Raw genomic sequence first — 24,301 nt, forward strand, 5'->3', positions numbered from 1 at the left:
CGTTGGTGAGACATTTTCGGTTGAGCCGGATGACCTTGGGATTCCGCCAGTGTATGCGTATCATTTAAGCATATCTGTGGTCTTGTGATAATCGATCTCGGAACCGAAAGCGGTCTCGTGCAAGGTGAATAAGCAAGCTGTTCCCTGCACGTCCACGTCGATGGTGTTGTCGATGGAGTGCGGCGGGAAAGAGATGGACGCGCCCAGCTTCGCCCAGGCTGCGGTGCTCTCAAATCGCCGTGCGAGGCGCGCTTCGGGCCAGGTTTTGGGAACACCAGACGCACAGCTGCAGCGTGGCTGGGTGCGTGCAGAGCGTCATCGCGAACCCCAGCTTCATTATTGCAATCTGCTGAGTTCCGCCTCCGGGCTCCACCACCTCCTGCACCTTCATGTCCACTCCCCACTGCGCGCGCATGCCTGGGCGGTGGTGATTCCGGCGACTTCCTTCCCTTCTCCTTCTTCCTCTCTTCTTGCGTCCGACCGCCATGCAGATGTCACAACGCGCCACGCTCCTTACCAGTAACCCATACCAGCCGACGACATCCACATCGCACGCTTCCACATCAACCGCCGAAACCGTCGATCCGCATCAGCCCGGCTCTTTGCCGCCATGGATACACGCCAACGATGAGCAGGCGCCCTTTATAGAGCCAGCGCCTACACTACCCAACACGCGACATTACAAGGTTCCCACGAAATACCAACCTGGACGCAAACTTGACGGATATCGGGATGCAGAGCCGGGACTGTTGTCTGCTCCCATAGCAGAACACCAAGTGCGATGGATACCATTTATGCAATCGGGGCCAAACCCCAGGGAACACCGCGGCCAAGGGATAGTCAGAAGCGCATCGTGGATGCGAGAAAATGTGCCCATCTATGATAGAGGATGGGAGGAGGAAGACGAAATACATCTGGACAATAAGAGACCGCGTGGGTTTCGAGGCCTGCTTTTCCGAGGAAAATGGTTGATCAGCCCGGAGAGACAGGAAAGAAGTGTACGATTTTTCTGGCGTCTACTGCTTAAGAACGCTTTCGTGCCCTTGGTCTTCCGTCTTGTGGTCCTGGCATTCTCCTGCGGCGCTTTGGGGGTTGCGGCCACTATACTACGAACCGTGAACAGAGTCAACAGGGACAATGACCGCTTTAATCAGTGTGCTCCCCGCGCCTCGACGTATATGGGCATCATTGTACCAGCTTTCGCAATACCTTACATTGGATACATAACATGGGATGAATATACATCGAAACCGTGAGTACGAAAGTGCATAACGGCACACGGCTTGTTGGCTAATATGCTCCTAGTCTCGGGTTGCGTTCAGTGGCTGCTAAGACGCTGTTACTGCTCTGCGATCTCTATTTCATCGTCTTCTCCGCCTCAAATCTTTCCCTGGCCTTCAGCGCCCTAGCAGATTCCAGCTGGGCGTGTTACGAGCAAGGAACGCAAATCATTGGCGACATACCACTTCAAATACCGAAGACATGCCCTAACAACGCAGAAATTTGCTACAAACAGAAAGCTCTAAGTGGAGTGCTACTGATCAGCCTAGTGGCATGGCTCTTGTGTTTCAGCATCAGTGTTTTGAGGGTAGTGGAGAAGCTGCGGCTAGAGTACTAGCATGCCTTGCGACGCCTCCGCCTCGCACTGCCCAAGAGACGAAATGGAAACCTGCTTTGCCTCGGCGAGAGAGCCTTTGATGACTGATGAATGATGATCTGGCGTTTGGGAGGATTTGATACCCTGAGCGTTCTGAGCTGCAGCTCTTTTGTATATATTGGATGCATTGGGACAAGCATAAGCGCGGCGCTACTTGGGATTGGTATAAGATTAAGTAGCGATTGGGAACACCCTATACAGCTGAAAAGGCCTAAGGGTCAGAATTGAAAATAATTATACTGAAAGCCATCATTTTTGGCACCTTGACGATCCAGGTTCAGGGGCGAATGATCCTCTGCGGGCCCAGCTCCGCCCACCCCGGCTGAAACTCGGAAAACGCGCTTCGCGTTCTCACTTCGCGTCTACTGCACTCGACCGCGGTCTTGAGACAGCATTATTCTACCGAGCTTTGGTTGACGCTGCACTGATCAGTGAGATCGAGCTGGGAATTCGTGCATTTGGTCGCATATCCACCGAGTCGCTCAGGATATTGTCTCCACGGCGAGTCGACACGCCTTCTGTGCTCCACCACGAGATGGTGCAAGCGAAGATCTGTTGATTGATGATGTCTGGATACCAGCACTTGACAGCACCGGCTGCTGACTCTGTATTTCTATACGCATCGCATGGGCATGGGCCCAAATGGCTTTCACCCACGGGTGCAGCGTATCTCCGCATATTGAACCAGGACTACAACGAAATATTGCAAAGGTGTCAGCAAAATGCCATTGACTCGACGGTCACACATCTCATGGTGGAACAGCTTGCCGGACATTGCGGCGCAACGAGCAACAACTTCGAAATTCTTGTGCGGGAAGGTGCGCAATTAATCCAAAGGTCTTTTACCTTGGACGATGAGGAGCAATTGCGCTGGATGCTTACAGACCTACATGTCCGGCAAGCCATTCAGGTTCTGGACCTCCGGTGGAGCGCATCACATGGCGTTGAGACCTCACATTTGCCCTCAGACAGGGCAATCAAACTCCGCTTGCATGTCAATGGCTCAATGATCAATATTTTGCAGCATAAGTTGAGCCAACACCCTGCGCACAAGATAGCCGAAATAACTACTGCTGTATCGAACACTTGGGACCCGCCGCTATCTGCTGCCAACACGCCGGCCGTTCAGAGAATGCCCTTAGCGCAGGCCTCATCAAACCTGCCGTCTCGCAAGGAACTGGCACCGGCGACAACTGACAAGCGTAAACGGGAAGACCACATGCAAGCAAGCGGCGTTTCATCATTCCTACCTGAGAGCGATTCTGACGATGAAAACGCATTGGAGGAACAAGCCGCTGGGCTTCAGGCCAAGATTGCCTCCATACGTGCGAGGACGGCCGATGAAGACATTTCCGTGCCTCGAAAGAAGGCGAGAAAAGCAAAGCTGCAGGACATGAGTGCTAGTTCGGTAGAAAGCGCTTCGCAGCTTCCGTTTAAGCAACCCACCGCTCCTGCTCACCCGCTCGTTAAACTGAAAATGGAAGCCGAGCTACCTGCAGCCACAGTTGCAGACAAATTAGCTGTATCTTCTTCGAATGGAATCAAGCTCATTGTGAGGAGGCAAGGAAAGCCGGACTACAGGTGCAAAGCATCCATGGTGAGGTTGCGCATGGCTTGGACTGATGAATCCAGACTGACGTATTCAGAACACAACCTTCGAAAAGATCATCACAGTAGCCAGGAAGGAATTCGAAATTCCTGCCACACAAGCAGTTTGCCTTCACTTTGAGGGTCAGAGGTTGAGTGCCGCAGAGCTTGTGCGTGAAGCAGGCCTTCGAGACTACGCCTGTTTGAAAGTATTTGACCTTCCTGCGGCGAACCCCCAGAATACAAGCGCAGTCAACCTGAAAGCCGAAACTAAAATGGTGCCGGACGAAGCAGCTCAACACCGTCAGATCGCGGGAGCGGTTCTCGCGAATCTCAGACCTATGCCGCCAGTCGTTGACCTCACTTCGAGCTCGCCGCCACAACAAATGTCACCCGCAGTGGCACAAGCGCAACCGCCACCGCCACCTCCACCTCAATCCGAGCCTCAATTGTGCGGTGAGCAGCAGGAAGTTGTAGATGCCATTTTGGCTGGAAAGAATGTTTTCTATACGGGTTCGGCCGGCTGCGGTAAATCTACTGTATTGAAAGCGTTTGTGCCGCGTCTTCGCGAACTTGGTAAGACGGTCAGGATCATAGCCCCGACGGGCAAGGCGGCTTTGGATATCAACGGGTCTACAACTTGGACATATGCAGGATGGACTCCTGGGCACATGAAACGACCACTTGATGAACTTGTCAGAGCAGCACATGGCAAGTTTGTTTCGAAAAGGTTCAGGGACACGGACGTCCTGGTCATTGATGAAGTTAGCATGGTCGAAAACCACCTTCTCACAAGGCTCAGCAAAATTATGCAGGCAGCTCGCGGAAGGGACTTGCCATTCGGTGGCGTGCAGCTGGTTGTTACAGGCGACTTTTGTCAGCTGCCTCCTGTGAAGCCATTTCAATTTTGCATGACCTGTGGCAGGGAACAATTCAGGAAAGTGGGGCCACGAGGAGAGACACTTTATCGATGTCCACTGCATGGAGACTGCAACGATGACGACAAATGGGCTTTTCGAAGCGCCGTCTGGGAAGAGTGCAAGTTCAAGCACGTCAACCTGACCAACATTCATCGCCAAAGCGATGAAGTCTTCATCGGCATTCTTCAGAAGCTGAGGATCGGAAAGCAGCTCACGAACGCTGATCGTCAACTCCTACTGGACCATCCCTGCGATGTCAAGAATGCCGTCAAGCTGTTTCCGACGCGAGAAGAGGTCAGGCGGATAAACCAGACCGAGTTCGACAGGCTCAAAACCGCCAAGCGGGAGTTTTGTTGTCTGGACTACTTCAGCTGGAACGAAACACACGGCAATCTTCGCGAAAAAGGTCGACGCTCGGCGGTAGACAACTCGCTCGAAGCTTTGCGTGAACATCGCCTGGACACCCTTGTGGAATTCAAGGCGGGCATGCTTGTTGTGCTACTCGTAAATCTCGATATCGCGAACGGCTTGGTAAATGGAAGCCAAGGAAGAGTGATCGGATTTGAGCCGTACGCCGAGTCAAAGCTCCCCAAAGCGGCAGTACGGGAAGGTGGTGGAAGACTCACGTCGTTCTCACGCTCTAGCGGCAAGAAGTCTCGATATGGCAGAGACACTTCGCCAGAGCCATCCGAGAGCATGGTGCAAGGAGAATTGCGAGGTGAATACGCCGAGCTCCGACAAGGTCAGATCAAAGATTTCATTCTGCAGCCTCGCAATCAGAACAAGATGTGGCCGATCGTGGAGTTTGACAATGGCATACGGAGGACTGTCTACGCGGACTGCCAGGTCAATGAGCTGGGGGACGAGAAGCCATACACTTTGCTAGCAAGAACACAGATTCCGCTGATTGCGGCATGGGCTATGACAATTCACAAATCTCAAGGCATGACGCTCAACCGAGTGGTAGTTGATCTTGGGCGAAGTTTCGAGGAGGGACAGGAATATGTGGCGTTGAGCAGAGCCCGAAGCCTTGAAGGGCTGAAGGTCATGGGCTTGGGAGAAAATGTGGGGAAGGGTGGCAATGCGCAGGTGAAGCAATTCCTCAAGGACAAATTCAACTTGGAGTGAATGGGAGAGCGAAGTGTCACGAACGCGCCCGGATGCGCCTTCCTCAAGTGCGCGTGATTGCAGCGACTGCCTGTTCACTGTTCACTGTTCACTTGACTCTACACTCCCGCTCCCGCACTTCAAGTTCTTCTCCGGGCACGTCGACGAGCTCTGTTTTACTCACACCAGACGGCTTCAACACAATGCCCACGCAGGAAAGCCGCGACGTCACCAGCCCGATGGCGGCACAGACGACTACACCCGTAGCAGCTGCTGCAGCTGCTGAGGCCACACATCCGGGCTTCGAGGACTGGGAAACGGCAACATCAAGACCCAACAATGCGTATCTCTCAGAGCTCTCAAGTGTACGTTCTCATTGAATATCCCAACTGATCACCACGATCACCTACTGACGTGCCTAGTACGACTCAAAGTCGGGCAACTACGTCCAAGATATCACTGTCAAGCACGCGGATGCTTTCAGGCTCAAACCAGTGAGTGGCCATAGCCTTTGGATTCTCGTGCTCACGCTGACAGACGCAGCTCACAATTACCGAAGGCCCTCTCAAGGGACGGCATGTCTTGTTGCTCGAGCCTTCTACTGAACACTTCCCGTTCCTGGAACTGCCAGCAGAGATTCGTCAAATGATCTACAATGAGTGTTTCAAGGATTCTCGCAGCATGAAGATCAAGCTCTTTCCGACGAAAAAGAACGGCCTTCGTGCAATCAGTTGCCGTCGCTTGTTGGACACCCCGGCTCGCTTTGACCAGACTACCAAGACCTGGGTGAACAAACCAGCAAGTGCCCTCGGGCTTCTGGCAGTCAACAAACAGATCAAGGATGAAGCAGTCTCCACCCTGTATAGCAATGTTTTCGACTTTCCCGACTTCAGGACCTGCCAGATCTTTCTCGAAAGCATTGGGACGATGCTAAGCCTGCTCCGCGACGTAGCCTTCCAACGAGGATCGTACCAGAAGTCCAAAGCTCGAACGCTCTTCTTCAAGTTACGAGAAGCAAAAGGTCTACGGTCGCTGACATTTCACTTCCGTGATGTCAGCGGCGAAGCTCGCAAGTCTAGCGTGAGTACCGCCACGTTCGCCGCGGACTGCAAGACCATGATGACTTCCTTTCACAAGTCGCGCAAGGCTCAAGACGGGTTACCAGGAGTTCTAGAGCTGGTCCGCTTGATTCCCGAATGCAAATTCTGCTGGCTCAAGTCTATCGGTATCTCGAGCCTGGCTGCCAGTGAGAAGACGTGCAACTGCGAGGATTTCAAGACTGAATGCGAAGAGTCGCAGAAGGACTTCCGCGACTTGATCGCCAAGTCGGTCGGTGTCGAAGGCTAGGGCTGCTCAGGATGGCGAGGAGCAAGTGGTCGGCTACTTCACAGTCGTGCACATGAAGAGTGGTCACCCAAGATTGGCCGCATGGGAGACAATATGATATTCTTGGCTGCGAGAGGCTCCTGAAGGATAGCACTACATGTAGCGAATGCGGATCTTCGAAGGCAAATGCAGTGCAGGGGACATCGGCCCTGTTGCGCTTCTTCAAGAGTTCGCGAACACAGACTGGATCAGGAGTCGATGCGTGTGCCACTACAGATCCTCTTCACATTCACTTGCACTTCTGGCTCCACGTACATGTAAGTCGGCTGTCGCGCAACTCTGGACTGTTCAATTTGTTGACGGAAAACAGGGGATCCCACGTGTCGTCGCTTCTAATTTCACGCGCTGCACGCGGCAGTCGCGTTCCTGCAGCTTCAATGCAGCAATCCGCGTTGCGCACTGCGGGCAATTGAGGTGCAGGATAAACACGGCAAGGTCGCCCACACCGCGTGCGATCGCCAGCTTGCCTCGTCGTCGACTTTGAAGTTCAACATCTTCGAGGTCCTTACCTTAGTCGCTCGTTTGACGCCCTCACACTCGCTACCGCCACCGCGATCGACCTTCATCACGACATCGAGAAGCAGCTTTTGTCCGACTCGCATTTCCAATGCTGCAGAGCTGAAGCTGTTGCATCAATTGAAATCAGAAGAACTCGACTTGCAGACATCCGCCCACGCCTGCCGCCTGCCTCCTGCCTTCGCCCCGTGCGCGAGTGCCACCTGCCTGCCGCCAGACCGCAGTTGCTCGGTAACCCGAAGGCGTCGCGTCGCTCATGCACATGGCGTACCTGTAGCCGTCGACTCGAACGCAGCACCGCCCGCCGTCCGCTCAGCAACATCGTATGGCCTTGGAGGGATCTTAGTTCATTCGCTTACAAGCGATGGCACCCTCGCAAACCCGTAAACTGGCCAAGCATCACCTACAACCAACACTGCGGGGGCCACAACGGACATTGGACGGCAGCGACGACAGGCAAGTCCAACAGGCTGGCCGGTCTGCCACCAACCTCAACGCTCAAGCCTCTGCACAGTCGTTGCGCGAGGCCTTACGCCCCAGTTCGCGAGAAGCCTCTCGAGAAGGCCGAAGGTCCAGCAACGGGCGGACGAAGGTTTCAACAGCACAAGCTGCGCCATTGGATGGTCCTCGACCCGAGCCACGACGGCAACACTCAGGCCTTTCGCCATATGCTCCGCCTATACCTTCCCCTCTGGGTCCCGTCGCCTCGAAGACCACTGCAGAGTCGGGTGTGCGAAAGAATAGCGGCTCGAGCACAGCCAGCTCGTCCGAAGGGCTGTCAATACCTTATCGAAACGTGGCCCTGATACCCGCCACAGAAGATGTATCATACGATCAACCGCAAACACCTCCGCGACAAGCTGTCTCGGCTACAGAGATGGCACATCAGGGGTCGTATTCAACATTGTCACATCCCACTCCCAGAGCTGTGCAAGATCTCGGAGCAGATTATACGCACTACTACAATCCATTCGCTACCAGATCGAACTCGGCGAATACTTCTCAGCAAGACCTGCCTGCATGTGCTCCGCCAGCAGTACGATTACCGACATTTGGCTTGTCCGACCACCACCTTGCGCCCGCCAAGACAAAATCATCCGCAGAGCTGTCGAATCGATCGTCGGTGCAGTCGAACCCCTTCAAAGACAACCACCGCGTGTCACTCGCTTCACTTCGAGAGACCAATGAGGATACACCGACATCTGACCGACCGGATGCAGAATCCGCAGACGCTGTCACCGCAGCAGCTCCAACGGCCATCGCTCGAGCGGCGACGCCGACCTTCATTCACAACGCAGACCCCGAGAAAGCGGCCTTCATACCCCACTTCGTGGATGATCGACTCGGCGCTCCGTACGTACTTTACATGGATGAAAAAGAGGATGATGACGATATGCACATGCCTGCATGGGATGATGATCGAAGGTACAAACTCACGCTGCGGGAACGCTTCTCAAGAGAGAATATCGTCAACACTATCGGCATTCTTTTCTTGCTCACCGGGCTCTGCACAATCTTCATTGTCTTGCCCGTTGTATCGTTCCTTGGGACGAACCTCATACCATACACGTACGAAACTCCGCTGGACCAAATGCCGGGCCACACGAAACCAGAGCCTTGGGCTCATGTCAATGACGAGGTATACCCGTTGTTCAAGAACATGAGGCGTGGCCTCATTGATCCAGACACCCCAGCTTCAGCAATGACACGTCAAAGTGTCAATGGTGATACTTTGAAGCTTGTTTTCAGTGACGAATTCAATGCAAAGAACAGGACCTTTTACGAGGGTGACGATCCGTACTGGTTTGCACCCGACATCTGGTACGGAGCCACCAAAGACCTCGAATGGTATGACCCGGATGCTGTCAACACAGGTGAGTAATTGTGTATGGTGTCGCTTTTGAGCAAACTAACGGAAAGGAAGGTGATGGCACTTTACAGCTTCAACTTGATGCCTTTCGCAACCATGACCTCGACTACAGATCAGGCATGCTGAATTCTTGGAATCAGCTGTGCTTCAAAGGGGGCGTCTTTGAAGTTTCGGTCAGCTTGCCAGGACCTGCTGGAATCCACGGCCTGTGGCCGGGTGTCTGGACCATGGGCAATCTCGGAAGACCTGGCTATCTCGCATCGACTGACGGTATGTGGCCATATACCTACAGCGACTGCGATGTCGGCATCACCCCAAACCAGTCATCACCGGATGGCATCAGCTTCTTACCCGGGCAACGTTTGCCGAGCTGTACTTGTCACAATGAAGATCATCCATCACCTGGGACTGGCCGCGGTGCGCCTGAAATCGATATCATCGAAGTCAGTGCGGACTGGGGCAGTCTCAATTTGGGGGTTGCCACACAGTCATATCAGGTGGCGCCATTCGATCTGTTCTACTACCCCAACTACGACTTCATGGAGATACCAGAGTACAACTTCAGTATGGTCAACACCTACACTGGCGGGCCCTTTCAACAAGCCATATCGACTGTGACTATGCTCAACAACGACTGGTACGACGGCAAGGCGTTCCAGAAGTTCGCGTTCGAATATGAGCCCGGGAGTGGCGAGGATGCTCACGTTACCTGGTTCGTGGCTGACGACGAGATGATGGGTTTTGATGGTCGAGCCATTGGGCCGAATGGCAATATCCAGCAGCGACTCATCGCCGAAGAACCATTGTCGATGATCTTGAATCTTGGCTTTTCCCATAGTTGGGTCGCCATCGACCAAGCCAACCTCAGGTTCCCAACTATTATGCGTGTTGACTACGTCCGGTGGTATCAGAACACCGACGCCGACTCGGGTCATGAGGTGACCTGCGACCCGAAAGGATACCCGACCACGGAATATATCGCGCGGCACCCTGAAGCCTACCGCAACGCGAACCATACGTCCTGGAAGGACGCCGGCTACCAATGGCCGAAGAACACACTCATGCATGGTTGCAATGCATAGTCTTGCTCGCTTGGAAACAATGTTCGACATGTTACCACTGCTTTGATCGAGGCGCACATTTGTACGGTGCACATTTCTATGCCGCGCAGGTTTTATTCGTGGATGGTCAGCGCATATGTGTACTAAGCAATGTTGTGAAGGGGGCAACATCTCGATGAGACATCTGGGCTCAGCGGCCGTAAGCTAGGCGCTTTGATTCGGAGACGATGGGATCGGGAAAGGCTGGGAGCATACCAGTACAGAGCATGCTGATCACACACAGTTGTTCAGTCCACGCATGGTTCACTGTACAATTACCGTTCGCGCTACTGTCTGATCAGTAGGGACGCGAAGACTTTAACATGTATAGTCAATCAACATATATGGACATTTTAAACGCACTTGTCCTGACCCAATGTTCGAACTCTCTTGACTTCATAGGGTGGCACATGAAGTGCAGGGGTGTTATGGATCTGGTAGCGAAAGGAACAGAGTTCTCACCTCCAGCAAAATTAGCCAAGCAATGATGGAGCGATTAGAGTTTCTCTTTCCTCGATATCCCGGACACCCAGCCTCATGCTGTCTTCAGCTCCATTTCATGACTTCATCAACAGCGATGCCATGTCACCTTATCAGTATCCTTAGGGAGATGTCTCGTCTCTCGCTGGCACCATGTCTCGGGTGGATCAGCGGCTAGTATGATTGACATCAGGCATCACCATTCACGACCGCGAAGCAGTATCGAGAGCAAACGTACAAGAATTATCACGAACATCAGATATCATTATTCACTCGTGAACTCCACATTTTAAGGCTTGCGTATGCTGTGTAACGACGCCTTTTCGCTGCGCTCGGATGCCAGATTCTAGCGAGAATGGGAAATTTGTGTTCGAATGCCAAGAACAACCATAGCTCGGACCACTGGGGTGGAAATGTTGGTGATGGATGGCCGAGAAGTGAGAAGGAATTGCAGGAGGAGTATACGAGGTATTTCAAGGCGAAAAGTGCGTTGCATTGGAATGATGAGGAAATTGGCAAAGAACCACTGGAGCCTGGACCGAGAGGCAAGAAGACTAAAGCCGAAACACATTGCGGGTATATGATTCCGACGATCTCTGAGCTTGCTCGAGCGAAGCGGACTGATGTGAAGGACGACGAGATGAGTGATAGGCTGCGGATCTTGGATGTTGGATGCGGCTCGGGAGAAATTACTGTTGATGTTGCGGACATGTTTCCCGAAGCACGTGTCATTGGGCTTGATGTTTCTGCTGCGATGTTGGAGAGCGCGAAAGTATATGCGGAGAGGCGTGGAGTGAAGAATGTGGAGTTTGTGAAAGGGAATGTATTTGATCTTGAGTCGTGCTTGAAGAGCAACGGAGATGAGCATTTGACAGGGAGCACGAGTGGGAAATTCGATGTTATATATACGCATCAGGTTGTGGTACATCTGAGTGAGCCGGTGGAAGGATTGAAGAAGATAGTTGAGATGGCGAAAAAGGGTGGAGCGATCTGTTTGAGAGAGGGCGACCTGAGAAGTGGGAGATTCTGGCCCGATGGTGATTATAGTGAATTGCAAGAGTGTTTTCGAACGATCATCAAAGTGCATGAGGGCAATGGAGGGACCGCAGACGCTGGAAGGAGATTGAAAGGCTGGTTAAAGGAGGCTGGAGTCAATGACAAGGAGATCCTGACCTCGACGAATGTCACTTCATATGATTCTCCTGAGGGTAGGAGGGAGTATGGTGGGCATTGGCCTGGAAGGTGTACGCAAGGACTTTTCGCTGAGCGCGCCATGGAACTGGGCGTATCATACGAGACGTTGGAGAAGTGGGCCCTGGCTTGGAAAGACTGGATTGAAGATGAGGATGCTGCATTCGCCATGATGCACGGAGAAGTCATTGCGCGAGTGACTTAGTTGGTGTTGCTCTCGCTATGGACTACGATGCTCAGCCGTACAGTCCACTAATGTCATATCGACCAACACGATTGCCGCTCACGTCGGTAAACCAGACAGCATCGCCAGGACCATAGTTCACTGCAACATCGACATATGGCGGCACATCCAACAATGGAAGGTTGATCGATCGCGGGAAGTTGATATAGCTGAACTTCAGGGTATCGGTGTTGAGTCTCGCAAGACCATTGACGTTGAAGAAGCTCGAATATACGCCACCGTACTTGTCGATGGTATCCTCTGCACCAAGAGGAGCGAGCTTGTTGGTGTGGAAGATCTCGATCTTGTGTGTCTTCATATTGATGCGACCGATGCCATTTCCAGTGAAGAGGGCAAAATAGACCCAGCCATTGCGCTCGGCACGGATCACTGTTGGCATTCTACGTATCTCAGTCAGTGCTTGAACAATTGGAGGGAAGACGTGAGCTTACTGCAATGGCTCCGGAATCGGATACTCATTGATTTCATTTTTCTCTCGATCGAGCACCAAGATCTTATTCGCTAGCACTTCGGCCACATAGACCTTGTTGTCCGAAGCCACGTAAAGTCCAAGCGGCAAAGAGGCTGGCGTGGGGACGTTGTAGGTCTCCCAAGTTTCGGTCTCGTAGTCGAATTTCTGGAATACATTGCCCGTCGTCTGGGTGTACCACATGGCATCCTTGGATGTGTACAAGTCGTTGAAAGGCTGTAGATTACCAATCGCCCCAGTACCAGGCGGCTGCAAGACGTCAATTTTTCGTGTTCCCGGATTGATGCGAACAAGTTGGTTCCGAATTCCTGTTCAGCAATTCGTAGTCAGCTCATGGACCTCGATTTGCATGTGCGATTCTTACCATTTGCGGCGTACAAATTTCCATCTGCACCTCTTCGAATAGCGCACGAAAAGGCCGCTCGCTGACCCAAGATTGTGGGGATGGGTATTGTTTCATTCGAAATAGGCGTGGTGAAAGGAATTGGATACTCTTCCACTAGACCCGTGTTCGGGTCGATACGGAAGATATTGTTCGCAAGAATGCCTTCACCCCACAAAGCTCCATCCGGTCCATGTTCGAGATCGCAAGGACCGGTCAGAGGGGTCTTGAGTGGGAAGAAGCTAAAGCGATTGGCTTGCCTCGCCGATAGCTCCTGTTCGCCCAGTTCATCAACGATTGGATGTGCATTCGCATTGAACGCCAGCAGCGTAAGTGCTGCGGTGAGAGCTGTGGAATGCATTGCAATAGCAAGGATGAGAAGATCGACGGCAATACATCAAAAGAAGAGGACGGAAGTGGAGCTATATCGTCAATTTGTGGAAAGTTGCTGGGTAACAGCCGCAGGGTAGACGCTAATTTTCGCACATCACCGAATCGTCATCATGTAGTTATTGTACCTTCAATGCACTTCACTTCCTATTTCGAACGGTCGGTTATTTTCGTGGGCGGCATTCGCTGCTTCGAAGCTTCGACGCTACGATGCTTTTATGCTGATCTGCAGTTGTGGCTTTTCCCGATGACGATCACGACCATGGTCATTCCAAAGAGTGCTTAGCCGGACATGATCACTGATCATGCAACATCGCTGATATTGTGATCCTTCCTGGCCGAGATAGATCAGCGAATGTGTGTTGCTTGCTTGACCGATCGATGGGTTTGCCGAAGTACTGGGCCGAGTCGTTGTTCATTGAGTTTGATATGTAGAGCAGAGTATCGTTCTGCCAATGCTGTGCAGGTCTATTTCAAGAGTCCCGACAAAGGTCGAAAGAAAATCGCAGTCTAGTTGACACCTCCAACGCCTCGCTAATATGCTTAATGTAAACGGATGCCACGATCACAGCCCACGCTGTTTCTGAAATGCCAGATCCATTAGTCTCCTCGCTATGAGGCTTTCATTGTTTCCATTACCACTCCTTCTCTCCCGGCTACGGTCTCGTTCGAACGTGAAAGGGTCGTCCAGCTTTGGAATGCTTCGCCTCATCTCATCTCCCTGTGTGGATGCTGGTGACAAAGGTGAACGTGTGCCTTGTGAGCCAGAATCCAGATCCATGTTATCGCTGAAACTTCGACTCGAAGGTCGTGACAGCAAAGTTGGCAATGTGGTGAATTGTCGCGGTAGTGTCGGTGTCGGCACATCGTATTGCTGCTGTGCCGTCGGTTCGGTATTTGGCATGGATTGTGCAATATACGGTGGAGGTGCCCATCTCGACTCTGTTATTGCAGGATCGAGAGCGCTCCGTCGTCGCGCGTTATCTTGCGCAGGTGTACAAGTCGTGCTGCCAACATTTGATTCCCTGCCAGCTTTGTACGCACTGTAACGGGGTTCTGGCATCTGGATTTCGTTTCGCAGTTTCTCTTTGCCGTCGGGCACTCGATTCGCAAACACAACGCGAACTGATTTGTACAAAAAAAATCTTCCTTTGGAAGGGCAGCAGATATGCAAATGGATCAAATATCGTAACATGGGTTTATCGTTGGGATCTCCAGTCGGGCTCAGTGCAGCTTCTGGCCTATCGGTGCCGTAGTTGGCACGCGAAGTGAGTGGCATATCGATGATGGGCCCAGCCGAGTAGCTGCGCTGACGTATGAAGGTCTTCTGACCTGGTTCCATATCGGAGAGGTCGTAGGGCACGAGGAAGAGCTTGACAGCAGTTTTGTTGGGATTCTTAAGCACAATCTGCAGCTGGCCTTGCTGAGGTATGCGATAACTGCCACCTGGCGGTGCTCTGGGTGAACCGGAACGACGCTTCTGCTTGGTGCGCCTTCGGCGCGTTGCTGTGTCGGGTCCAGAACCATTTGGCGAGCTAGCACGACTGCCGTTATTACTATGTGAGGCTTGTACCCTCTCTCGTCTTCTGTCTCTGGGCTGTTCAGCACTGGGTAGGCCATTCTCCAGGTCTACGAGGCCGACATAAGGACTGGGCTGGTCGATGGCTGGCGTCTTGCTTGCGGCACCATAGCTGTAAAATACTGCGGGAAAAGGTATCTGTACGTGAGGAGGACATCTCAAATTTGACTTGCAATTTCCTTTTCCAAGCACACCGATTTGCGCCATGAAATTAAGAGGCTTCGATGGCGTAGTAGACATACGACCTCGGAGTATCGACTCTTCGTACGAGCCAACTAGGGGCGCATGGAGAAGGGGCAATTCAGAGACAGATGGTCGTCTCTGCCCTACTCGTGGGGTATGTGGTAGACTGGCGTAAGGCGATGTGGGATTGACGGATCGACTGGGCTGGAGGGCTTGGTACGGAAATGATTTTTCTGATCGCAAGGGTGGTGCAACTCGAGCTACAGTCGGGTAGTTGAGCGCTGATTGGAAGTGGTTGAACGAGCGTGGCGAAAAAGTATGCCGACGACTTTTCTCTGGACTTCGCGGGTCTTCAGAAGTCGGCGGCTCAGGCGTGTCAGGCCGCGATGATTGCACGAGTGGGCTGGTGGGTGGCTTGTAGACGAAGTTTGCAGCAAGTGAAGCGTTTGAGACAGTACGGTGTCGTTCGGGGCGAGGAATCGGAATGGCGTGCTCAGCACGAGTTTCGTCTTGCTCTCGGCGAAGTGGTCTATATGTTGCTGGAAACGCCGGATGCCATGGCACAACAGGCGAAGTCGAGAGCACAGTATGTGACTCTTCTTTGATAGGTGTCTGAGCGTTGAATTGCTCGGACGGTTGACTTTGCTCCCTGAAGTCGCCGCGGTGAAGAGCGGATCGCGGTCTCTCGATCTGCAAGCCCAATGCCAAATTGTCCTGCTGTGGTTCTGGGGAGTTTGGTCGCACATCTTGAGCGTTTGCCAGCGAGGAGAAAGGCACCGGCGACCTGCGCTTCCACTCCAAGCCACTCGACACCGGCCTCTCGGGCTCAGGCGAAGTCGGACGAGATTCCCTGCTCTTGATCCTAATGATCCTACTGTACTCGCTCGAAGCGGGTCGTTCGAGCTCAGGCGAAGACGGCCTGGAGCCGCTCTTGATCCTCCTGATCAGCTCCTGCCGATCCAGCGTGCTGGACTTGCTCCCGTTGGCCGGTGTCCGTGGTCGTCCGGTGTAGTATGGATTGAAGATGTTCGGATTCGCGGTGCCATTGTCTGGGCTCACCGCCCTCGCCTTCACCGTACTGCTCCTCTCCTGCTCGCCGCTGCTCCGAGACGACATCTGCCCGGGCTGTGGCTGGCATCCAGGGCATCCATTATTCACGGCCATTCCTCGCTCGGAGCCACCAGTCTGGCCCCGAGCACTTCACGTCGTCACAAGGCAAGTGGGAGTTTGCAGGTTTGCAAGATGATTCAGGGTGTGACTCTCGCGGGCTTGGGCTTATTGTGGGCGTGCCACTATGATCATGTCTGACGTGGCGAGAGAGGTATGGGAACGGCGTCTGAGGTGATTGGAAGTGCGCGTGGGTGTTTCAGGTGGTCGACTTCCGTGCGGCGGTGTTGGTGACAAAGGAGTGCTCCAGCGTGACGTCCACCTTGCTGCCGCACCTGAATGGCTGCGGGGCGTCGCTTCTGCAACTGGGTCGACTGTGAGGGAATGGGAAAGAGCAAGCAAGAACGACCGTTTCCCCTCCGGCTCCTATCTCCCCTCCTCTGCTGCCACGCCGAGTCATCAGCCAAACGAGTATCACATGGTTCATCTCGCGTCATTTGACTTTCGGCCTCGCACGCTTATCGTCTCCGGATCGATCCATGTGGGGCCTTATCCAGGCGAACGACGATTTTCCCGACTTCCGACATCGATTTCACGCTTGCCCTGCAGTACCAATTAGGTACCGCGATAACAAGCCGCAAAGATGTCGGAAAAGAGGAAACGAGATGGCGACGATGGCGGCGAGAAGAAGCGTCCCAAGAAAGGCTTTCAGGTCGGGCCTGCGAACTTGCCGGATGGCGTCCACCGTCGAAAAGGTAGACTCGTGTGTCGCCCGCCAAAAGCTAGCGGAGAACTGACAGGAAGTAGTGCAAAAAATCAAGGCCGACTTGATCGAGAAGGCGAAGATACGAAAGGAGTACGGAAAGCTGAAGAAGCAGGGGAAAGTGCCTGAGCAGGAAGAGAGCATTCCTATCCCAGCCTCCATGGCAGCAGAAATTGAGCAACAAGAAGAAGAGCCAAGTGTAGCGCCGCATCCTGACCGACAAGTCTTGATGGACCAGGAGGAAGAACCCGAGCAGGAGCGAACACAGCGACGGGAACGGAGGCGCAGGCCAAAACATGCACCTTTCAGCAAAGAGTACGAAGAGGCACAGCAGAGAAAGGCAGAGGCTGAAGAAAGGCGAAAAGCCCGCGAAGAGGCACAGCGGCAGAGGGAACAGAAGATTGACGAGCGCGAAAAGTTTAGGAAAGCAATGGCGAAGGCTAGGACGGGAGGCAAGAATGGCCAGAGGAAGCTAGGTCGCGAGAGTCAGCCGCTGTTGGAGAAGGTCAAGAGGTTGATGGGCGAGACGTGACGTGAGGCTTGGACGTGCACGACTTTTATACAACTGTTCTGCGGAATTATATTGCGATGACTGGCCATGGATCTGGAGATGACCGATTAACCTTGCAGGCATAACAGAAGGGCAGGCTAGATCCTCCACGCCATCTCCTATGGAGTCCGTTGATGATTCAGAAAAGAATTCGTTGCGTGTCAGACGTTGGACTCCTGATGCCGGTCTTCTGAAGCTTTGTCCAGCTTCCTCGCGGACTCTTGCTCACTGGTCGCTTTGAACCATTTTCAGGACTTCCGTGTACGACTTTTCAGAGAACCAGCGCACTGAGTCTACATTACAAGGAAGCGGCTCGAAACGCTAGAAATCTTGGACGACATGAACACGACCTGGACTGCTGCAACCACACATGTGAAAGTCCGTTTGCTCTTTGCGAGCGCCTAGAGTGGGAGTAGAATGCCCGGGCGTGAAAGGAGAAGCCACAGAGCATTCACCCTTCAGTATCGATGTCACAAGCAAAGAAGCCTTTTTCTCACGCCGCTCTTTCAGATCTTACTGTTATCCTCTCCAACACTCGACATTGATGTTGGCACATCACTAGATCTTCATTGTCCGGGTCCGATGTCTATGTGATTGGTGGATGCCGCAACGATGAGGGTCAAGCGACGGCCTATATGCACCACGAGGATTCGTCACAGGGTTGGGGTCGACGCCCCCAGAAACTCACAGACGGCCACTACAGGTCTGACTCTACCCTCAGCCAACGCGACCAGTGCCATTTCGACTCTTGAAGCAAAACCCTTCCGTTTACGCGACTTGCCCTCCGAGGCTCGAGTCGAAATTTACAAACATGCTCTCGTAAAACCTGAGCCGATCAGACTCGAGCTTCGTAGCGGTTCGAAGCACGGCCGAGAAATCGTCAACGCAGGCCACACACGAAACTATAACCACCATCACAACGGGCGATTCCAAGTATACGACAAGGCGAAAGGCGAGTGGGTCGATGCGCCTCCTATCGAGAACGCCATTATTTTCCTCGATAAGGCAATCTACCTTGAAGCGACGGCAGTCCTATACGGCAGTAATACTTTCACGTTCAAGACCACCACGGCACTCGACCACTTCCTCGACTCCATCGGTATGCGTGCTCAACATCTGCGGCATGTCATCATCAGCCCGAAAGGATACATTAAGTCCACGGTCAAGTCTGCGATGGTGAAGCTAGCTGCTGTGGCTACGGATCTTCGAAGAATCGATTTTTTTCATGATGAGTTCTGTCCCTACGATGATCCAAAGACGCCTAGGATCAGGGATCTCGTTGAGAACTGTGCGCCGCTGCTTCGTACGCTGAAGAACGGGTTCACCAACCACAATGTGGATGTCAGTCAGATCCTCAAGATTGGTGGTAGTTTCTCGTGCTGCTGGGAGGATGCAGGAAACTCGGGTGAATTGCAGAAATGTATACAAGAGGTACTTGAGAACGAGAAGTAGGATGGACGCACAAAGTGGAGAGGGGCCAAAGATACGAGCCTTTCTGGTTGTGGCGTTGGCTCTTCTACGCCGCAGGACATGAATGTCACATGTCGAGAAAGGTTCTCGTCATGTTTGACTATTCTCCGCGTGGGAAGGCTTGATCGTGGTTTTGGAGACCACCGTTGCAGAGCTGCTTATGGTAGCTTGCGAGCATTGCGCTACACATGACATACATAATTACGACTCGCTAAACATGCACAACCGGTCTGCTTCAATCATTCATTCGTTCAGCTAAATGCTACAAATCCGACCACCACACTCTTGGTAAAGCAGCTCAAGGAGCGACTGACAACAATAGACCTGACCGCCCATCGTCCACAGCCATTGCTCCAACACATCTTACTTCGACTTCGCAGCCCACTCCGCGCCCTTCTTGTTCATCGAAGCCGTTGCAGCCTTTGCAGCAAGGTCTGCTGGGGAAGTCGAACTTTGTTTCGTCGGCATTGGCCCGGGGGTTTTTTTTCCAAGCGTCGCTAGGACCAGCAGTGCATGTCATTCCACTGCTGCTACTGCCACTGTAGCTTGTTGGTTGCCTTGTTGTTTCCGGCATGGTCAGAGCTGATGAGAGAGTTGTTCGTTGAGATTGGGGTTCAGGTGTGATTGATTGGAGGATGATTTCGAGGAAGTTGTAGAGAGCAGAAAGGAGGAAGGGAAGTATGGGAAGAGGGTTGATATATTGATTTTTGTTGGAAAGTGCAGTCCAGTTGGACATTCTGAGAGACACTTTGGGACAGCATATCAGGTGACATAGGTCATGTGACGCTAGGTCACATGACTAAGCTGATGCCCTATCTCAGGAGTGAGATGCAACCTGTAACTAACTAACACAATCAACTCGGTTGGTTCCTACCTATCGCCTCTACTTCTACTGCGCTATACGCCTTACGATCCGACCTGCCGACCACATAACTCGACAGGTTATGAGCCCGGGTTTGCAGAGAGGCCCTAGGTAGTAAGAGTTAGCCTTCTCATCCTCAAAGTGACACCTGTCACCTCTTGCAGGACCTGCAGTATCAACAGTGTCAGAGAAGCAGGAAAAGAGCACAAGGGAGACTGGAGGCACATCCCATCTGCACTGCCTAGAAGCTTTGGAAGATCCTGGTTGCAGACCAGAAGTTCCCAAAGGGCAGGTAAGACAGAGAAAAGCCTAGTGAGGCACACTCTGCTTTGAAAGAGAAGCATACCAAAGGAGTGTAAAGAGGAAAGGATAAGCCTTGGATTGCAGCACCCAAAAGGATAAGACTGGGTCCAAGCACCAAGTACTGCCAATACCTCAGAACTGGCTAGCAGTGCCCTTCTGAGAAGGTGGATCTTTTGGAGGTTCTCCACCCAAGAACCTAACCAACTCCCCCAAGAGAGAAGAGTCCTTGGAAGCCTCAGCTAAGAGAGAAGAGTCTCAGCAAACAGGGAAGGCAGAAATCCAGAAGCTGCCAATCAGACTGAAAGAGCTTGTGTTTCTGGAGTTTGGATTTGTTTGTTTGATTTTGCAGAAATGGATTCAGCAAGTGGAATTGGCAAGAGAAGAGCTGCACCAGTACTATGCAAAGAAAACTGGAGACAATGGTTCAGCTTGCTGCAGGATCACCTTGAAGCAAAGGATGTGTTCTGGATCATCTCAGAAGTCACTCCCAACTCATCTATTGAGTCATCACCAGAAGTCTTTGGCCTTAGGCACTCAAGAAACAACCCAGAATGGGTGAAGGCTAATGCAACTGCCAGGTATGAGATGACCATCTGCCTGTCAGAGGATGACCAAGAGGAGATCATCGAGGAGAGACAAGCCTCAAAGATATGGGAGAAGATGAAGGCCAAATATAGCAAGGTGTACACTGCACATGCAATGGCATATGTCCAGGAGTTTGTGAACTTCCAGATGACTGAGGACATGACAATCAGAAAAGCATGGGTTCAACTGGCCAGTATGGCCAGAAGGATTGCAGAGGTGGACCCTCAGGAGGCACACTACAAGGAGCCAGAGAGAAGACTCAAGCATCTTCTCAACAGCTTGCCTGAGGCATACCAAAGCACAAAGGATACAATCCTTGCCCAGCAGTCCATATCATATGACAGTGCATTACAGTTGCTGGAATCCCATGAGGCAAGACTGAGCCAGTCCCAAGAAACAGCAATGTTTGCCAAGGGCAGAGGCATACAGCACACAAGACTGAAATGCCACCTCTGTGGAGAGGAGCATTTTGGAGGTGTTGCCAAGTGTCCACACCTTGACAGAGCCAAGAGATTTGTCAACCCAAAACAAACCAGCAGGGTGGAAAAGAGAAGATCACCACCCAGAGAGAGCAACTTCAGGAGGAGATCATCACCAGACAAAGAAGCACTAAAAGAAATGGTGAAGAAACTCAACCTGAAAGTCCAATCCCTTGAGAAGAGACAAAGCTCAAGGAAGTTTTCCAAGAAGGCATATGCTGCCCAAGAAGATGCAGAGCCTTCTGTAGCATCTGAAGCATCTCAATCCCCATCAGAGGATGATGATGTCGATGAAGTTGCACACTCAACTGTTGAGGCAAAAGGCAAGTACATGCCATCCAAATGGCTGCTTGACTCCTGTGCCTCATCACACATGACTGACCAAGAAACACTTTTCAGGGAACTGAAACCTCTTCAGAGGAAAAAGTGGATCAAGGTTGGAGGTGGCTATCTAATAGCTACACATGTGGGAGATGCAGTAATGGGTGGAAGAAAAGGAAAACAGATTGTCCTCAAGAATGTTCTCTTAGTGCCTGGATTGGGAGTAAATCTTGTTTCTTGGAATCAGTTCAGCCAGCAGTATGGTGTTCAACCACCAAAATTCACACTTGTTTCATTGTCTGGGAAACCAGTTGTCCAGACAAAACTGTTAGGAGGAGTGCCATTCATTGAGGAGATTGATGATGCATTGCAGGAGCTTGCAATGTCATGCTTTGATCAAAATCAACAGAATGAAGCCTATGCCTTTGAAGCCCAAGAGAAATCCCAAGAACAGTGGGAGCTCTGGCATAGGAGACTTGCACATTTTGGAGAAGGTCTTCTCAGAAACCTGCACAAGGTATCTGACTTGAAGGCTCAGATTCCCATTCCAAAGGAACACCAACCTTGTAGGGTATGTTCCTTGGCAAAGATGAAGAAACATAGGGGAAAAGAAACTGAGAGGAAGCCTCAAAGGCTGTCTCTTGTCTCTGTTGATGTCTGTGGTCCTTTGCCTGTCTCAAGACTGGGATACAAATGGTGGCTTGAGATTGTTGACAACTTCTCAAGAAAGAAATGGACTTTTCCAATGAAGTCTAGAGAAGATGCACCAAGTATCCTCAGAGATTGGAAGGTGAAAGCTGAGCTGCAATCGGGAAATCCCCTCCAGATTGTAAAGAGTGATGGAGCAAGAGAGCTTCTTGCTGTGCTAAAGCAGTGGGAGAAGGAACATAGCATTTCCTTCCACACTACTGAGGCATACAACTCCATCCAAAATGGAGTAGTTGAGAGGTCAATCCAAACCTCTGAAGATCATGTGAGAGCAATGTTAGAAGATGCCCACATGCCCATTGAATTCTGGCCAGAAGCCTTGGCAGCCTGCATGGTTGTCAGAAATTCTCTTCCAAATGGCCCAGAAATTGATGGATTCAAAGTGTCACCAGAGGAGGCCTTTTCAGGCATTCAACCCTCTGTGTCACACTTCAGAGTTTGGGGTTGCAAAGCAGTAGTCTACATGGATCCAAGGTCCCAGCCAGCTGGGATGAGATCAGACAAACTGATGAACAGAGGCAAAGATGCTGTGTTCATTGGGTATGTTCCAGATACTGCCAAAATGTGGCTCTTTTGGGAGCCTGACATGAGAGCTATCAAAGCTCACAGCACTGCAACTTGGTTTGAGCATGAGAAAGGAGGAGAGATGGAGCTGAATGTTCCCAAGCTCAATCAGTCAAGCAGTGCACCTGTCAGGAACCCAGTGGGCAGACCTCCAAAGAAGCCAACAGCAGTTGCACCACCTGCAGCTGCTGCACCTGCAGTGCCAAGACCAGATCCTGAATCAACTGGTGAGTTGATTCAGCCTCAGGCACCAAGTGCCAAGAAAGCTGCAGGTCCCAGCCAAACACTCTTTGTACAGTTGCCACCTCCACCAAAGGACAAGGAGGAGTACCAGAGGATGGAGGATCCAGAAGAAGAAAACTCTGGGGAACCACTTCCCCAGCAGGAGAAAAGTGGAACCACTGAACCACCTGAGTCCAGCCAGGAAGTCAATGGACAAGCCAACCCTGGCACTAGTGGGAGACTGCATTCCAAAGCAAAAGGATCAACTGTTGCACAGCAGGACCCACAAGGACACAGGGATCAGGAGGGGAACCAAGACCAGACCCATGGCCAAAAGAGAAGGAGATCTGTCTCAGATGAAGGACCAGGCCCAGAGCCAAAGGCACACAGCATGGTCACAAGACAAGTTCTGCAGAAGAGACAGAGAGAACATGGACAGGAGGAAGAGCCAAGTGCCAAGCACCACAGAGCATTCCTCAGCCAAGTCCAAGGCCAAGATTGGGGGTGGATTTGGGAAGCCCTGTCAGAGGTTCAAGAATCTGCTTATGCAGCAATTGCTCCTCAAGTCTCTGGACAGAGACAAGAGGTGCCTATTCCAAAGTCCTACAAAGAGGCAATTCAGGACCCCAAATGGGGACACATGTGGGAAGATGCAGTCCAAAAGGAACTGACTGCATTAGGAAGCAACAACACCTGGACAGAGGTTGTTCCCCCAAAAGGAGCAAACCTTGTTACATCCAAGTGGGTGTTTGATGTGAAGAGATCAATCAGTGGAGCCATTGAGAAATTCAAGGCAAGGCTGGTTGCAAGAGGATTCTCTCAGAAGTTTGGAGTTGACTTCCAAGAGACCTTTGCACCAACAGTCAGGCATGACACTCTAAGAGTGTTCATGGCTGTGGTTTGTGAGAAGGACTTGGAACTTCACCAAGTGGATGTGAACAATGCATTCACTGAGAGTACTCTTCAGGAAGAAATCTTCATGATTCCACCTCCAGGGGTTGAGATTCCACCCAACATGGTCCTGCAAATCCTGAGAAGCCTGTATGGACTGAAGCAAGCAGCAAGAGACTGGAACAAACTCTGTGTCTCAAAGTTGAAACAGATTGGGTTCACACAATCAGAGGTGGACCCATGCCTCCTCATCCACCAGGAGAGAAACATTCTCATCCTGACCCATGTGGATGATATTCCAATTGCAGCACCAAAGCTGAAGGATGTGCTTTGGTTTAAGGAACAGCTTGGCAAGGTCTTCAAGATCAAGGATCTTGGAGAACCAGAGAAAATCCTTGGGATGAGGTTGACAAGG

The 24,301-nt window shown here is 51.9% G+C and overlaps 9 protein-coding genes across 10 annotated transcripts; 7 read left to right on the forward strand and 2 right to left on the reverse strand.

The window, feature by feature from the left end:
• Positions 1-485: 485 nt before the first annotated feature.
• Positions 486-1,618, forward strand: CKM354_000057100 (uncharacterized protein; the record flags this gene model as incomplete). Its single annotated transcript, XM_044795662.1, has 2 exons — positions 486-1,252; positions 1,306-1,618. 2 exons carry the CDS (start codon positions 486-488, stop codon positions 1,616-1,618), a joined length of 1,080 nt encoding a protein of 359 aa, XP_044651597.1.
• A 601-nt stretch (positions 1,619-2,219) lies between these two features.
• Positions 2,220-5,292, forward strand: CKM354_000057200 (uncharacterized protein; the record flags this gene model as incomplete). Its single annotated transcript, XM_044795663.1, has 2 exons — positions 2,220-3,254; positions 3,304-5,292. 2 exons carry the CDS (start codon positions 2,220-2,222, stop codon positions 5,290-5,292), a joined length of 3,024 nt encoding a protein of 1,007 aa, XP_044651598.1.
• Positions 5,293-5,474: 182 nt separating this feature from the next.
• On the forward strand, positions 5,475-6,618 carry CKM354_000057300 (uncharacterized protein; the record flags this gene model as incomplete). 2 transcript variants are annotated; one of them, XM_044795664.1, is made up of 3 exons in its annotated part: positions 5,475-5,636; positions 5,694-5,765; positions 5,809-6,618. In XM_044795664.1, the coding sequence occupies 3 exons, from the start codon at positions 5,475-5,477 to the stop codon at positions 6,616-6,618; spliced, it is 1,044 nt and encodes a 347-aa protein (XP_044651599.1). The 2 variants fall into 2 exon arrangements, with proteins under 2 accessions (XP_044651599.1, XP_044651600.1); XM_044795665.1 differs by having other exon boundaries at positions 5,815-6,618.
• A 919-nt stretch (positions 6,619-7,537) lies between these two features.
• CKM354_000057400 (uncharacterized protein) lies at positions 7,538-10,125 on the forward strand (the record flags this gene model as incomplete). Its single annotated transcript, XM_044795666.1, has 2 exons — positions 7,538-9,047; positions 9,098-10,125. 2 exons carry the CDS (start codon positions 7,538-7,540, stop codon positions 10,123-10,125), a joined length of 2,538 nt encoding a protein of 845 aa, XP_044651601.1.
• An 853-nt stretch (positions 10,126-10,978) lies between these two features.
• Positions 10,979-12,019, forward strand: CKM354_000057500 (uncharacterized protein; the record flags this gene model as incomplete). Its single annotated transcript, XM_044795667.1, has 1 exon — positions 10,979-12,019. The coding sequence occupies one exon, from the start codon at positions 10,979-10,981 to the stop codon at positions 12,017-12,019; it is 1,041 nt and encodes a 346-aa protein (XP_044651602.1).
• Positions 12,020-12,050: 31 nt separating this feature from the next.
• On the reverse strand, positions 12,051-13,270 carry CKM354_000057600 (uncharacterized protein; the record flags this gene model as incomplete). The annotated part of the gene is made up of 3 exons (XM_044795668.1): positions 12,051-12,438; positions 12,490-12,835; positions 12,892-13,270. 3 exons carry the CDS (start codon positions 13,268-13,270, stop codon positions 12,051-12,053), a joined length of 1,113 nt encoding a protein of 370 aa, XP_044651603.1.
• Positions 13,271-13,864: 594 nt separating this feature from the next.
• Positions 13,865-16,225, reverse strand: CKM354_000057700 (uncharacterized protein; the record flags this gene model as incomplete). Its single annotated transcript, XM_044795669.1, has 1 exon — positions 13,865-16,225. The coding sequence occupies one exon, from the start codon at positions 16,223-16,225 to the stop codon at positions 13,865-13,867; it is 2,361 nt and encodes a 786-aa protein (XP_044651604.1).
• A 586-nt stretch (positions 16,226-16,811) lies between these two features.
• Positions 16,812-17,463, forward strand: CKM354_000057800 (uncharacterized protein; the record flags this gene model as incomplete). The annotated part of the gene is made up of 2 exons (XM_044795670.1): positions 16,812-16,923; positions 16,976-17,463. The coding sequence occupies 2 exons, from the start codon at positions 16,812-16,814 to the stop codon at positions 17,461-17,463; spliced, it is 600 nt and encodes a 199-aa protein (XP_044651605.1).
• Positions 17,464-18,093: 630 nt separating this feature from the next.
• Positions 18,094-18,933, forward strand: CKM354_000057900 (uncharacterized protein; the record flags this gene model as incomplete). The annotated part of the gene is made up of 1 exon (XM_044795671.1): positions 18,094-18,933. One exon carries the CDS (start codon positions 18,094-18,096, stop codon positions 18,931-18,933), a length of 840 nt encoding a protein of 279 aa, XP_044651606.1.
• Between the last annotated feature and the right edge of the window lie 5,368 nt (positions 18,934-24,301).

This window comes from Cercospora kikuchii, assembly GCF_019650295.1.
Source record: "Cercospora kikuchii DNA, contig_00001, whole genome shotgun sequence".
Lineage (NCBI taxonomy): Eukaryota > Fungi > Ascomycota > Dothideomycetes > Mycosphaerellales > Mycosphaerellaceae > Cercospora > Cercospora kikuchii.